This window comes from Phalacrocorax aristotelis, chromosome 3 (assembly GCF_949628215.1).
Source record: "Phalacrocorax aristotelis chromosome 3, bGulAri2.1, whole genome shotgun sequence".
Taxonomy (NCBI): domain Eukaryota; kingdom Metazoa; phylum Chordata; class Aves; order Suliformes; family Phalacrocoracidae; genus Phalacrocorax; species Phalacrocorax aristotelis.
Genome location: NC_134278.1, coordinates 14,223,981 through 14,240,247, shown reverse-complemented (window position 1 = coordinate 14,240,247; position 16,267 = coordinate 14,223,981). Strand labels below are relative to the sequence as shown.

The following is a 16,267-nucleotide window of genomic DNA, read 5'->3' as shown; positions in this document are numbered from 1 at the left end:
AAGGCTTGATAAGGATTAGTTAGTGGAAAGTTTTACAGCTTGCATATTTAAATTATCCCACCCCCACCGCCCCAAAACAAGCAAACAAATAAAAAACATCAAAACCAAACCAAACACCCACACAGAGTGAAAGATGTAGGGGTTACTCGGTTTTTTAGCGCTGTTGCTGTGAACCACAGTAATGGTCTACTGGACATTTTTAATAAAAGCAAAATGGGTAGACGTTACTGTAAGAGCTAGGAAAAACTTGCCAGCATTAACAGGGTAATACAAAGGGTATTTTAACATTCAGTTCCATTCCCACCAGAAGAAATTAAGTATGATTTTCTTACTTTGAACAAAGTCTCGATATCAGGTTTTACAATAAGTAGAGAAAAGGTGATACACTTCACATCACATTAAGATTAATGATCACAGACGGATTTATATATCCATTCTGTAAACCTGCTAGAAGTTGAAAACAGCTACATATTTCGTTTTTGCCCTTCTACTGCACATTCTAATGTTCAAAATGCAATTAAGAGATGCAGAAGGCAAACAATTTACGTCTTTCATCTAACTGTTATATTCTCCAGAACGGTGGGAATATACTGCCACTTTAGCAGCCATAATGCCATAAGCATATATAGAATAAAGCATTAACAAAAAACAGAGTACAGGTTCGTCCCAAGACTATTTTAATTTTGCATTCATATTTGCACAGTGCCAAAATGCAGCACTACCATTGTATCATTTCCCTGATTATTTTATTCCAAAACATGAATGGCTATCCTCTTACTAGTCAGCTTCAGTAATGAGATTTGGTATCATACCCGGTGATAAAAGAGTAGCTTAGGGGCTAGTTCAATCTTTGTTTGCATGTGAAGTGGAAGTGAAGTTTTCTCTAAAGGCTTTTACAGTTTAAGAAGATTTTTAATTCTATACGCTATAACATGTAATGAAAAATCCTAAAAATCTGTTTCCTTTAATTTTCAAATCAAGGAACGGCACAACAAATTCAGCTCAGGGTAAGAACCCACCTCCTTCAGAAAAAGTAAGTATTTCTTAATAAAGTATTGTACAAGCACATTCGCTTGCACATGAAGACACTGACCCTGCCATTCTTATTGACAGTGATTAGCAGGCATCTTTGACATAATGGAAACAGCTCTCCTCCTTATAATGCCACAGGAACCTGGGATCCCAGCAACATTGAAACACAGAATGGTTGAGGTTGGAAGGGAATTCTGCAGGGTCCCTGGTCCAAACCTCCTGCTGAAGCCAGCCACTTACAGGCAGTTGCCTAGGGCCGTGTCCAGGTGGCCTTTGAATATCTCCAATGTGGGAGAGTCCACAACCATTCTGCACAAGCCATACCAGTGATGGGTCACTCTCATTATGAAAAATGTTTCTTGCTCTTCAGACAGAACAGTTTGGTCCAGTTCCCATCTCTGCCACTCAACCCCAGCTTTTTATATTCCACCAACCAAATGTCCTTTAGCTACAAGCCAACTAGAAAACTAGAAAGGAAAGCAAAATATATTAGTTAATTGAGAAGTAGGTTAAACAGTTACGGTATAACAAAAGCTGGTTCACAGTCCCTAGGCATGAACAGATAAAGAAGAGCAAAAGCAAGAGAACTTGTGGATCAAGATAAAGGTAGTTTAATATGTGACGGAGAGAGGAAAAAGAAAATTAGCAAACCAAAACTAAGTGATGCAAAGGCAATGACCACCTCCCACAAGCAGACCAATGCCCAGCCAATCTCCAAGCAACAATCATCTCTGAAGGCACCCTCCAACCCCCCCCCCCCCCCGCCTTGTTACTGCTGAGCATGGCGTCCTATGGCACAGAACACCCCTTTGGCCAGCCCAGGTCAGCTGTCCTGGCTGTCTGCCCTCCCCAGTTTTTGCCTACCTGCAGCCTACTCAGGGCTGTGGTGCTGAGAAAAAGAGAAAGCCTTGACACTGCAAGCAGTGCTGAACAACAGCCAAAACGCTGGTGTGTTATCAACAGTGTTTTAGTCAGAAATCCAAAGCACAGCCCCATAGAGGCTGCTATGAAGAAACTTAACTTGGTCCCTGCCAGACCCAGTACAGTTCCTCTGGAGATCAGCCTGAAATTTCTAATGCATGTAAGGTAACAGTTAAAGAAAAGACATTGTTCATTAAGTTTCCTTGTATTAATGGCAAGGCACAAGAATGTATCTAAAAATCAGAAAAAGACATACTGTCAATACCCATGAAGAAGACAAGGTCATACAAAACAAACTGACTGAAGTACAGTGATAAAGCGCGACAAAAAGAAGCCAAGTAATCAAAAAGTAACATCAGAATGCAGTCATGCAATTTAAGAACATTACTAACACATTTCTTGTACATCTTCAGCTGATGTCATGCCTTGTCTTTTTCCTTAGCATTTTATACAGTGTTAAGAAGTCAATCAGCCAGGCAAAAGATACTGAATGTTACTGTGAGCTTCTTTCTAAACTGAGCTTTTTATACAATTATTAAAAATGGCATTTAAAGTCATTAAACTGAAAATCATGCAGGTTAATATCCTGTCATAACAGGTTCCCATTCCACACTCATGTGGTGTGTGGTCAAAATGTGGACATCCTATTCCTGCTTCAGCAAGAAGAAAACAGTCAAAAAAGCATTACTGATTCAGAGAACACAAGAGTCAACCTTTCAACTAAAAATATTAAGTTGCAAGCAAAGTTATTCCTTTGCATCAGAAGTTGGAAAAGAAGTTATAAAGGAAGGAGTAGGAAACAAAAAAAATATCATCAGCCACAGTTTGAATGAATGTGGCCGAGCCTATGGAAGGCTGCAAGGAAGAGCCTGTGTAAGCAAAATTTCAACTTCTCTTTTTCTCTGCAGGGGACACTAACTGATGATACCACTGCCTTTTATTCTACTTTTGCTGTCTAAAGCTGTAGTCTTTTCTTCCTAATCAACATATTGTGCCCATCCCCATTGATGGTGTGTGTTCAATAATGAAAACATAGCGATCAAAGAAGTAATTGTTTTCAGTTGTAGTTTTGTTTTTTTTGTTTTCTTGTGTTGGGCTTTTTTTCCAGAGTACTGTTAATGAACAAACATCAGGGCAATGACCTATGAGCTCTGAAACAGATGGTTCTTTGAAGACATAACCAACTATCTAGCACAATGAACAAAATGCTGGCAACAAAGGAATAAAAAAAAAGCAAAACCCCAAATTACCTAAAATGCTTCGCACAGATTACACAAAGGGGAATAAACAAGAAATCATCAAGATAAAAGGTTGACGTGAACATTACTATAATTATGAACCTATCAAGTCAGCGTTATTTAAAAGCAAACAGAATTGCTGGAAGAAAAGGTGACAGACTCAAAACGCTTGCAAACATATAAGCAGTAGTTCCACTGATTATTTGAAATATCTCCCTTTTAGGGAAAAATCTGTTCCATACATGCAAATAGCTTAAGCTTACCACTCCATAAGTGGACTGAATTATTATTCAGTCAGAAAAACTTGAATACTTATTCAAAATTAAATGCATTTCTGAGTAGAAGTGCCACAAGCAGGAACCCTCTCACTGCTTGCAGCAGTGAGCAGCTAGAGTCAAAGGATCAATACTTCAGCCCTTCAGAGTGTGAGGAGGGTACTGATAAAGAGTAAATGACTTCACCTATTTCATTTACTACAAACACAACAGGACTATTTCACCAATCTCCACCTTCTTCAATTGAAGCAAACTAAACACACACCTCCCCTTAAAACAAACCAACAACCAAAAAAAAATCCCACCAAAAAATATATAAAAAGAGCTGAGAACTTCCCAAGGTCAGTCAATTCAGTTTATCAAGGTCAAGTTTAAGTAGCATCCACTGAACGTCTGACTGCGGAAGTAAACTTTGATGACTACCTATTTTGTCTCAAAACCAGATAAATTCAGTTTACCAAAGGCAGGCATTAAAAAAAAAAAAAACAAACCAGTGAATAATTAGCTACTAGAGCAATCAAGGATTGCTCTGGACAAACAAGTCACTCAATCCCTCCAAAACTGTAAAACATAGAATCACAGTATAGTTTGGGTTGGAACGGAACTTTAAAGGTCATCTAGTCCAACCCCCCTGCAGTGAGCAGGGACATCTTCAACTACATCAGGTTGCTCAGAGCCCCGTCCAAACTGACCTTCAATGTTTCCAGGAATGGGGCATCTACCAACTCTCTGGGCAACCTGTGCCAGTGCTTCACCACCCTCATCATAAAACATTTATTCTTTATATGCAGTCTAAATCTACCCTCTTTTAGCTTAAAACCATTACCCATTGTCCTATTGCAACAGGCCCTGCTCAAAAGGTCGGTCCCAACTTTATTGTAAGGTCCCTTTAAGTACTGAAAGGCCGCAATAAGGTCTCCCTGCAGCCTTCTCTTCTCCAGGATGAACAACCCCAACTCTCTCAGCCTGTCCTCACAGCAGAGGGGCTCCAGCCCTCGGATCATCTTTGTGGCCACCTCCGGACCTGCTCCAACAGGTCCATGTCCTTCCTGTGCTGAGGGCTCCAGAGCTGGATGCAGGACTCCAGGTGGGCTCTCACCAGAGTTAAGCAGAGGGGCAGAATTCCCTCCCTCGACCTGCTGGCCATGCTGCTTTTGATGCAGCCCAGGTTATGGTTGGCCTTCTGGGTTGTGAGTGCACATTGTTGGCTCATGTCCGGCTTTTTGTCCACCAGTACCCCCAAGTCCTTCTCTGCAGGGCTGCTCCCAATCTCTTCATCCCACAGCCTGTACTGATACTGGGAGTTGCCCTGACCCAGGTTCAGGACCTTGCACTTGTCCCTGCTGAACCTCATGAGATTTACATGGGCCCATTTCTTGAGCTTGTCCAGGTCTCCCTGGATGACATCCCATCCCTCAGGCGTGTCAACTGCAACACTCACCTTGTTGCCATCTGCAAGTTTACTGAGGGTGCAATTGATCCCACTCTCTATGTCATCTCCTAGAGGATATGGTGCAGGTCAAAAATATTAAATATTGGGTAGCAGTCTGATCTGTCTTATACAGAATATCAAGGTTATTAAAAATGTTACTTTGGGTCTATATTTTGTTGAAGTCCCATTAGGACACATCTCTGCTCACACAGTTCCCAACACCCAATGTCACTACTTGTCTGAACCGTTAAGGTTGTGCAACTGAATCTCATCTCCAGGTGGTAAACTCCTTTCTGCTGATTGCAGGAAACATGGGAGAAAAGAATCTCAGAGCTCGTAGAGCACCTAAAACCTCAACACACCCTAAACTACATGTTAGCATAACAGTGTTAGTTGCCCTTTCACAAGCACAAACTCCCCAGTCATTTCTCCAATTTAGACATTCTCTTTACTTCTTTGCCCAGTCAAGCACTGCTCACCCAACCACCTTTCCAATCAGTCACTGCTGGCCCAACTCATCAGAAAATTAATTATCCTTCAATTTTCAAGTCTACCTCTTTCTTCTCAGATGTCCATTTACTAGTAGCACAGAGGAGCAACAATGCACTTAGCAGGTACAAAATCCTCACACAATGTAAATACAAACTATTTCTCTGTGTGACCGGGAGGAAGATTCTATAACAAATCACACCTCCAGCTGCCCTCTCTCCTTTACCAACCTATGCTCCATGCTGTAATTATTGTGACATTACACACAAGTGGAGTGTCTCGTTTTAAAACATTTTTTAAAAAGATAAAGTAAACAGAAGTAGTGGAAAGGGACAAGTGAAGAAGAGGGCCCCCTGTCAAAGCCCAGCATATTCCAGTCTTTCACACTAAGAATGAGAAGTTGCTGAAGTCAGCAGTAAACCCCTATGCTTTTGTTCCCTTTTGTACAGTTATGCATTCTGCTCCCAGGTTCACTGCTGTATCAAGGGACACACAAGTAGAAGCAGCTTCCTGTTGCTTTGCTGGCCTGTCACCTGCCTCTCCTTGCTATTGTTGATATATTAAAACGTATTCTGATGTCTGCTTCCTGAGTTCCCATGTGGTGGCAACAGTAATGGTACCCTTGAAAGTCAACTCACATAGCCAACACCGCCACGCAGCCTACCTCCTGTTACCCCTCATCACTTCAGACATTTCTTGATCGTTTCCAGCCAAGAGGGGCTTTTAGATGGAGGCACGGTTCCACAAGGATAACGATGGAGTGCATATTATCACCTCCCTGGACTGCTCTCTCTTTCCTTTTCACCATCTCCCCTTTTGAAATTCTGAGGGGGTGGGAAGAGGGTGTGCAGCAGTTCCTGGTTTTTGTTGGTTTTTTTTTTTTTCCCCACAAAGCGGGAAGGAGCCAATTCACCTCTCAGCACTCCTCAGAAAACCTACTTACACTCAGGCATCTCAGTGATTTCAGTGACAGCAGAGATTATTTCATGTTAATGACCATGGGTTTTTTGCAGCCCTTTACATATATTAAATATCAGTGCTTCCATGAAATATAGAAACGTGCCTCTGTTATGGGAATGGGAAACCGACATAATAAAGCACTTGGGTGTGGAACTGGGCTGGGAAGAAGATGCTGAATTGGAGATTAAAAGAGTGATCATGACCAGTGCAGCTTCAAAACAGAATATAATTTTAAGTAAAAGGTGCAAGCTTCTATGTATGAAGCATTTTTCAGATCAAAGGTAGAGGAAAGAGACCTCTGAGGAATAAGTTTTCAGGTTCTACAATGATAATTTTTCGTTGTACACTTCCACTTGAAAATTCGATAGGATCCTGAGGCAAAACTAGTCCAAGGTGGTTTAACAGCTGTTTCATTCCCAAAACCAGTGCAGGGGAGACACTAAATCAGCTGATTTGAACAACTATTTCAAACACTTCTTGAGTATATTTCATGGCCAAAAAGCTAACAGATTTCTGCTACGAAGTTCTGCTTGTCCGCCAACCACACTTATCCTGCCATCAGTATTTCCTTCCCGCTACTTCTAGTCATTTTAAGAGATTAGAGAAGCCATATTAGAATCCTGACCAAACACATGAAAATAAACAATGTGTTTCAAAACAGATACACAGTGGAGACTATCCCTTCATGCGTCATTCATCTGGAATGAATGAGAAAACATTAAAATGCCCAAGATACATCAACAGCAAGAATTTCAAGTAGTCACTAGCAGCGATCATACATGAAGACAGTATTTCCTTCTCATTAGACAACAGTCATCCCCTGGCTACCTCAGCCCAGGGTCAGGTCTGGCAATTGAGATCTCAGGACGAGTGACAGTCTTTCCTTGGTAAACATACTGAGTGTTTCATGCTTATGTGACAGAAGGGATCAAAACATCTAAACAAGGTAGTGGTTCTGCTGAACAGGCTTAAGAGACAGCTGATGGGACTAATAATAAAAGTGTTGGTCTATTAGTGGCATGACAGACAGATCAAAGCATAAATTTGGTGCTGACAAAGCTTTTCATTTTCCCAGGATTTCAATGAATAGCAAATATTTTTCAATAAATTCTGGTGTGTATATATACAGGGTAGATGGCTTCTAATAAATTTATACTAATATCATGGGAACACTAAAGCAATATCCAGAGAGGGAACAAATGACACCTCATTGAATGAGCTGAATAAACACCTCTGGAAAATGAGCACAATCCAGACTAGAGAAGATAAAGACACAAAATCCTCACAAAACATCTCTAGCATCTTTTCATTTCAGATTAAGTCAGTGAACACTTCTCAAGAACTTTTAATAAGCAGATATCTAAGAAATCTCAGCTCTTTTTTGTGTTTGGCAGTAAAGATACATAAGAAAGCATGGGTAAAGCTTTATATTAGAAATATCCTTATAAGTAGGTTTCACAAGGCAAAAAGAAATTGAAAATCTGTTAACATATGTTACAAACATGAAAGCACGTTCTTTCAATAACAGGCTTTCAGCCAGATGGAGATTACGACAGAGTTTATCATTTATATTATTATAATGCCTAGAAACCATATGCACTGGCCCAGAATGCTTCTCTGCGGAGCATCCTATTCAGAATGCAAAAGCCTGGTACTAAACAGAAGCCTGCAGCATAATGAATTTTAGGATGAACACAAGTAAAATAAATAAATACACAAAAAGAATATTTTATTCTCTGCTGAACCAGAATACAGGGACTTCGGGTTCCATTAAAAACTCTCTTTATCCACAGAACTAACTCCTCTAACCGAATAAAAATCGTTTTTATACTGGCAGTCATAAAAAGAAGAGATAGGCAGAGGAAGGTAGGTTTATTAATTTATCTTTAAAAACTGTAAAATGAAAAATACAAAAATTTGCTGAGACTTTCTCCTTGATACTATATTCAACGGCACCTCACCCAAGGCCTGAAATTCTTCAACTATAGATGCTTACCTTTGTGACAGCTTTTGAAGAAAACGTAATTTCATCAATAAAAGAGACAATATCATCTGGATCAAGTCTATCCAAGTACTTTGAACACATATCATATGCATGTAGCCATTCATCCATGGTTTCTGGTATTTTTTTAATGAGATGGTGATCACCATTCCAAAAGAGTTTTTCTAACCAGATGGCATAAATAGAGCTTGGTGACAGCATACTGCCATCTTTTTTAGGAATTTTGGGAGCCAATTTGGATATAGATAAGATATTTTGACTTGTAAGGATGGGCTCCAATGTTTCCAGAGGGTTTTCATTTTCATCTGTCAGCTTTTTGTAATTAAGACCTATTGACAGAAGGAGAAAAAGGCAAAGTTATTCATAGTTAAATCTACTCAAACTCTAGATTTGTGTAAAACAATCAGTACTAAACCAGTATACGCAGAACTAGAAAGACTCTACTCCACCTCCTTTTAAAATCATACATATTAACAAGACTGAGGAGGAAGACAGGTTTGTATATAGGAAACACTGGCATTTTAGGATGTCCCAATATGTGTAAAACCTCTCGATCCCTGGAACTTATTTTAACATTATGTATCGATACAAACTAAAAAAAGCAGATTTTCAAAGAAGCAAGAATATATATAGTATATAGAATTGTCATACTTTTTGTTTTTTAGTATAAATCCCAGAAAACCTCATGCACTCACCTCCTCAGTTAAGTCATCATTAATTAAAAAAAAGATGTATTCTGATCATTTAACAATTGGCACTTACTAGGTACCTCAGCAAAAATGAAAGCCACCAAACAGGTAAACTAAGTAAGGTCAACTAGAGACAAGACATGTAGATCTATTTACATGAATATCTACATAACACAAGAGTCCTGTTACTACTTTGGTTCCTACAGAAATAAAATTCTTGCAAATTATTCTAGCAACAACAAAATATTTCTAGCAACAATACTACTTTATTCTGTATGCACATAATTCCTAAGACAATTGACTTCTATTGTCATTTATTTCTTCATACGCTGTAACCTCTACAAACACTAATGTTGTTCCTTGCCTACTGTCTATAAATTATGCTGAACACTCTGGATTTTAATTAGGGGTGTAATACAATAGATTTAATTTTTTAACCAAAGTGACTCATTTATGTCTGACATATGGTCCTAGGACTTTTTTTTTGAGCAACGTTTAAAATAACTTTGAAGGCAAACAATAACTTCTTGACAGATTTTTGACAAGCACAGTACAACTGGAGTGTTTAAACATATCAATGAGAAGAGAAGGTAATCCCTCTCCCCCAACAAAAAAAAGTATTGCCTTTCTTTTTTCCTGCAATACATGAATTCATATGCACAGTCTCTCCAAATTCTGCAACAAATTTAGTGTCTGATACACATGAGGTTCTAGTATTGAACAATTCATTGATCCCCACAGCAGGTAATCCAATACAGTGCATATTTTTCGTTCTGAAACAGGATTTGGAGTTACTCAACTGAAATTCAATATACTACTTATACTTGACTAAGAAGCAAACTGAAACTACTATTCAAAATTTCACAGTGCTTTCCAGCAGCTAACTCTTATAGGCATTGTTTGATAATGCAGGAGGACAAATAATGTTGTAGTTGTGCAAAAACAAAAGGTAACACCAAGGATAAAACACAAAATAAAATTACCCTCTTTAAAACAAAGAAACTAAATGCTTAAAGTTTGTGATATATTAAGTAATTCAGACTTTTGAAAGGTACACTGTCTTAAGTTATTTCATAATCCTCGTGAAACTTGCAGTGTTAAAAATTATGCTCTAGGAGGTCTGCATTTTTTCTTTAAAAATTCACTGTGAATCACTGCCAATAATTTTAACTTGCATCACCAACAGAAACCTGATTTTCCTCTAACACAGCAAGCAAAAAATATTTAAACTAAATTTCCATGACTAAAAAAAGAAGGAAATTCCTCCTATAACACAAGACTAACCTTCTGAGTTACTTGCATTCATCTGGTATGCTCATTGAAAAAAAATTACCTAGACAGTATAAACTAGACAAGCACAATCATGTCAACGCTCACAGAACAGAATAATAAATACAGCTATGGAGAAAAGAAACAGGAACTCTCCTACCTGGTGCAACTGCTTTGAATTTTTTCAGGAGTCGGATGTGGGTTTCAGGTTTAACAGCATGCTTCACCACTTCTGAGCAACCACAATTTTCAAGAAGTGCAAAATAATAAAGCAACCGCTGGTGATCTCTACCTTCAATAGTTGGATAAACATATTTAACCATGTGTTCATATAAGGTTTCAGGATTGGTTTTCAAAGTCTCAAAAAGATCAAGAGTTTGTGCTCTTTCCTCTATTTCCAGTGTTGATAACCTGCATTTAGAAAGAATTTTGGCATTAAAGGCCTGGCTGTGCCATGAAAGACTCTTCAACTGCACACTTGGGAGACAGGACAATACTTCATTTAAGCAGTACAGTTCAACTTTGTAAGACATTTCGAAAGACTAAATACTCTTTCATAAATATTTAGATAGCTGTTATCCTCCATAAACATAAGCTAAGGAGCTCTTGTATTTCTTGATCTTGTTATCTGTTGACTTAAACAAGCAGATTAAGGGTCATGAACACTGAAGTGGGATTCAAAGCAGCATTTCACATCTCTAATTACAGCTATTTGTAAAAGCAAACACGTGTCCAGAGAGTTTCGTACAGGAAGCTTTTGGTTTTTTTCTAAGAACATCCTCCCCACCCCCAAAAAAACAAAAACAAAAACAACCTAACAAGCTGAGGGTGGCTGAGAGATGCTAGAACACCCTATTCCCCAATTAGAAGCTCTCCCAATTACATTCTAGTTTCTGAGCACCTGTGCATGCTTTGAGAGATATTATCACTGAAGATTGGCTCTTGCCCACAAGTTAATCTATTTGCCACTATTATTCATGCTCAGCATATTTCATCTGACAGTTTTATCAAGTGGCTTCTCAAATTGTCATCCATGATAACTTACGAAAATATCAGCAAGACTCAGGTTGACCTCAGCCAGTCTCACTGCTTCAGGAAATCTTTTTCTTGACCCTTTTGAAAGGAACACATTACCTCTTTCACAGCAGGAATTCAGACACCTCCAGCTGACTACATAAAAATAGCTGAATGCAATCACTCCTTTTTTCCTCACCTGGGATAAAAATGGGTGCATATCAAGAAAGTCTCATCTTAAGTTTATACCTTTCTCAACTGGAAGTTTTACCTGAAAATCTGAGGAAAGAAGTCACCTATGGATGACTACCACCCTGACTCTCCCCAGAGTCCAATCATATGCCGTGTCAGGTAGTATGTTTAACTTGGAAATCTGATGTCTTCTAATCCTATTTGAACTTCTTAGACCTCTAAAGTTGATTACATTAGAATTTCAACATGAATTTCTCCTATGTATTAATGCCACACATAAGTTAGTGTTTCTCTTTGATATCCAAGTAAAATACATCTCAGTTTCATTCCTAAAGATTATTTTCTTGCAACAAATACCACTAACACAATCTTCTCTCAGTTTAAAATGAAACTCTGATTTCTGGAGAGAATAAGTTATTCTGAGTTATTTTTACATCTGGAACTTACCCCAGTTAGGTTGTTAACCTTGTAAGCATTATTTTAAGTCTGTAAATTCTTGTTATTTTTTAAGTGTTCTACTATATTAATGGAAATAAGTATTATATTAATGTATAAAGAGTGAATCATGCTTTATTTCCAAGACGAAACAGACACATGGGACTTACATATTTCAAGAGTGTGACCTGAATACATTTTTCTGTCCACACCCAAAGTTCAAACTAAAGCTAGATGGACATTAAATTATCTTGACAGGATCTACAAAGGCTTGTCATGTGTTTTTGGGGAGCAGGGGTGGGGAGTGGTGAGGAAGGTGGAAGGGTTCATTGTGCTGCTTAGAAAGATCCTGGAGTAATAAATCCTGTGACATGCAAACATAATATTACTTGTCACTGAAATAATAAAATGCATTTTATGGATTCTTTGGTAATCAAATTTGATCATATTCTTCAAAAGAAACAAATTTCCATTGAATTAAAAAAAGAATTTCTAAACCATTTTCATCAGACTCAAAAATCACAGCATAACAGAAAAACATGTGATGCTTATTTGTCATCAAGTAATCAAAGAAACAGTTAATACACACTATGTAAGTGCTGCTTCTGAGCTTCTCCCGACATAAGTGGCTTATAGAAATACTGCATATTAAAGAGATTAAGTCTTAGAATCAACTTTTCAGTTCAGAATGAATGCATAACGAGGCATGCATTATTAATGCCATAATCCCAAGACTAAAATATACTGTAATGGCCATATGCTGTCAGTCAACTTTAAAAAGAGATTATGATACAACAAAAACATGTTCAGCAGCATATTATGCTATTATACATCAATTTAAGACTTTTTTGAATTTCATTAGGGAAAAGGTTGTTACTTTGTACTTCAATGATTTCAGAATTCTATGAATACTAACTCATGGAGGACAAGAACAAAGAAAATTATAGAAAACTGTTACAAAATACCTTAGGTAATATTCTAGGTCCCAGAGAAGTCAGCTGGCTCTTTCATATTCACCCCAGTGTTATCATTTTATATCCTGACTGTCTATTTTGTTTAAAGCATAAATAATTTAGCAGCATCACAATTTACAGGGTACGACTTCTCTGTTTTCTGGAGGAAGCAAAGAAAATCTCAGAATGTTATTTCATCTTCTCAGATCTTGCACCAACATCTGTCAGTCTGGTTTTTTATGCCTCATGTTTTATAAAACATTTTAATGCTTTTTAATTAATAGTTAATGTTAAGAGAGGTACAAACACTGCTGCAAGCTAAAGCTGCTTTCACAATTTAAAATCTGAAACAAACTAGACTAATTTGATCGTGTCTGTCAGAACAGTAGATAAGAGCTGCTGTATTACACAGGGGGCTCTACAGCACTGACATCCAAATGCACTACTCAGGCAAGTAGCTTAGTCTTTCATCAAATGGGTTTATTTATCTTTCAGCAGGGAAAAAGTACTTGCTGACGGACAAGATGTCAAAGTTGGCTTGTGGGTTTTTTTTCTTTTTTTCTTAACAAAAAAAGGCTCTGGAACCAACTAAGAAATAGAAGAGAGAAGCATCCCTCCCCACCATGGCCCCCACCAATGCCAGGCCTTGTCTGCCATAATCTTGTAGCCTAGAACAGTTCCAAAGAAATATAAAAAAAGTGGTCCTATAAAAAAATGAAACTGAGATGAACAGATGATTGGGAAGCTCCAATATATTTTTTTCCTTTGCTATTATGTAGACGAGATCAAGAAATAGCAAAACTTAAAAATAAAGTAAATAATTTTTAAAAAACTATCAAGCTTCAGGACATATTCCAAGGGACTGTCAAAATAGCTACAGGATAAGTTGCTATCAGAAGAGAGCACTAACCATTCAAAGCTGTGGAAACCTAAACACTGAAACAAAGTCCTGGGTTACTTACAAGAATAATAAGACACATATAGACTTTTATCCTTGCTTGTAACACCTATTTTGGCAGCTGGTTAGAAAAGCATCACATGGAAAAGACAAAAAAAAAATCCCGAAATATCACAACACAAAAAATATGAGAACATAAACCAAATTCTACTCCTAATATACTTCAGTTTTCTCATGGGTTAGCACTTATTTCTGTGTAACAGAATCCTATGTATATTTGTAGGGGAGACAACTTACCCACTGTCGGTGAATAAAAATTCCAGGTGGGTCATATAAACTTCCCAAAGTGGAACATTGTATCGCTGAGCCAAAGAAACAGCAATCTTGTAGACATTTTCTTCAAGTGTTCTTATAGAGGAGAGACATGGAAGAAAACAAGGAAAAGTTATACTAAGCCCCTAGACACATGACATGAAAATAAGTATTTACACTAGAAAAGTAATGAATTCTTTTTCATTCTTTACATAAACCAAGAAATCAGATTTTATTCACTAGTTTGAATCACAGTTAAAATGCACAAAGTATGTTTTCTTGCATTTGTTTATAGCCAGTGCTGCATTTGAAAAAAAAAAAAAAGAAAGAAAGAAAGAAACAAAAAAAAAAATCAAACCATAGAGATATTGCAAAGACAGGCACCTGCTCCACATACACTTTGGTTCTCAATAACAGTGTCTGCTTAACCTTTGTGCTAAAGCAAAAAACTCAGTTTTCATTTCATTTCAATTATAGAGTGATAAAGGATGTAATGCGTCATAGTTCGCATTTATTTAATTTAGTTGCAGCACCTACAGTCTTTCAGCACAACTGGTATGTAGTCCTCAAAGCTCTTCCTAGAAATTCAGACAGAAACACTCTTGGTATTTGCAGACTAAAAGAAGGTATGAAAATGTCCAGCTCTGGACCTCTGCAAATGTCCAAGAAATATTAAAAGCTGGTTTTTTAACTGTATATCACTTTAACAGAACAACAGACTGAGAATCTGTGCAGTGATGAAAGATGATTACATCCTAATAGACTTGTCACAAACAACTTTTTTAAAAAATATATTTAATATGAATACTGCTAACCATATTGGTTTAGATTCTTTAATTAAAAAGTCATGTGGGACTAAGGAAAAAAGCCTTACACAACATGAAGTATTACAAAACACAACTGCAACTGTCAGTAAATTAGTTTACAAAATTATATTAACATACTCTACAGACTCGTGTTACCTACATAAACTTAAGTGACCTTATTGTATGTTTACAGTCTTCCTTACCTTCATTACATTGTTTTCTACAATACTGGGGGGTAAGAGGGCAGACTTTGTGGAGCAACAGTAACTTTTACTACAATGTTTTCTATACTAATCATCATTATCCATGTATGAAAATAAAAGGAAAGCAGAAAAAAAACCCTACAGATTAGAGCATATCTTCCCAGTTCTTTTGTCTTTTACAAACGTAGATACCATAACTTGATTCATGCTAAACAAGGCTTACAGCTGGAGTCTATGATTTTCTCCCCACCCTAGGTGAACAGCTGACACATCCATACACCTTAATTCCAACTTTTAAATGCTCAATTCAGCATATCACTACATTCCACTGTGACAGTTGCTATTGTAGAATTAAAATAAGATCTAGGATGCAGAGTAGAAAAGCAAAATGCCAAGAAAGCACATAATGCTGAAAAATCTTCACAACTATCTAACAGAAAAGCCTTTGCATTATACTATCGCTCTCTAATAGTTAAAACAAGAGAAAAAAAAATCAAAAACACACACAAAGAAAACCAAAAAAAGCAAAACCCCTACAACCTTCTTGTAATGACTCCTAGTTATGACAAACTCTGTAAAATATTAGGCATTTCACACTGAATGACATGTATGCAGATTAAGGAAAGCAGAACACAAGCATTAAAATTAAAAGAAATAGATATATCTTAAAGTGTTTATTGAAATACATTTAAGAATAATAAAAACAAAAGGTGGGGGCAAAAAGAATCCCACATACTATCCTGTCTCTTCTGTTCTGATGGACACAGCATTTTCTTTCTGATTTTCCAGCAGAGCACGGCCTCCTGTACCCAACCTCTTGAAACTAGACCCAATACTTCAATGCAAACAAAAGAACACTTTTTAACCCAGCAAGCAATGATGTATATACAAGAGGATGATGTTCTAAACTTTTTCCAAAATACTCAATAAGAGTTATCTAATCTTTAAAGGCAGATGCTCTATTCTATTTTTCGACATTAAGAAGAAGTACCATGGCAACACTACATTGTAAATTCCAGATTAGCAGCCACAGTTTGTACAGGCTGTCATTCAGTACATTAAAGCAGAACTTTTTTTTAATTAGGGATACACAACAGCCATTACCAAACCACAACACATGTACACTTACACTCCTTTACCTTTTCCA

The 16,267-nt window shown here is 37.4% G+C and overlaps 1 protein-coding gene across 1 annotated transcript in view; it reads right to left on the bottom strand.

Annotated features, from left to right (window-relative positions):
• NBAS (NBAS subunit of NRZ tethering complex) overlaps window positions 1–16,267 on the bottom strand; it is a 188,265-nt gene that overhangs the window by 56,216 nt on the left and 115,782 nt on the right. The window contains exons 42-44 of the mRNA XM_075086782.1: window positions 14,097–14,207; window positions 10,468–10,718; window positions 8,344–8,678 (exon numbers count right to left, since the gene is read on the bottom strand). Of these exons, the coding sequence (XP_074942883.1) occupies window positions 8,344–8,678; window positions 10,468–10,718; window positions 14,097–14,207 (697 nt within the window). The remainder of the gene's footprint in view (window positions 1–8,343; window positions 8,679–10,467; window positions 10,719–14,096; window positions 14,208–16,267) is intronic.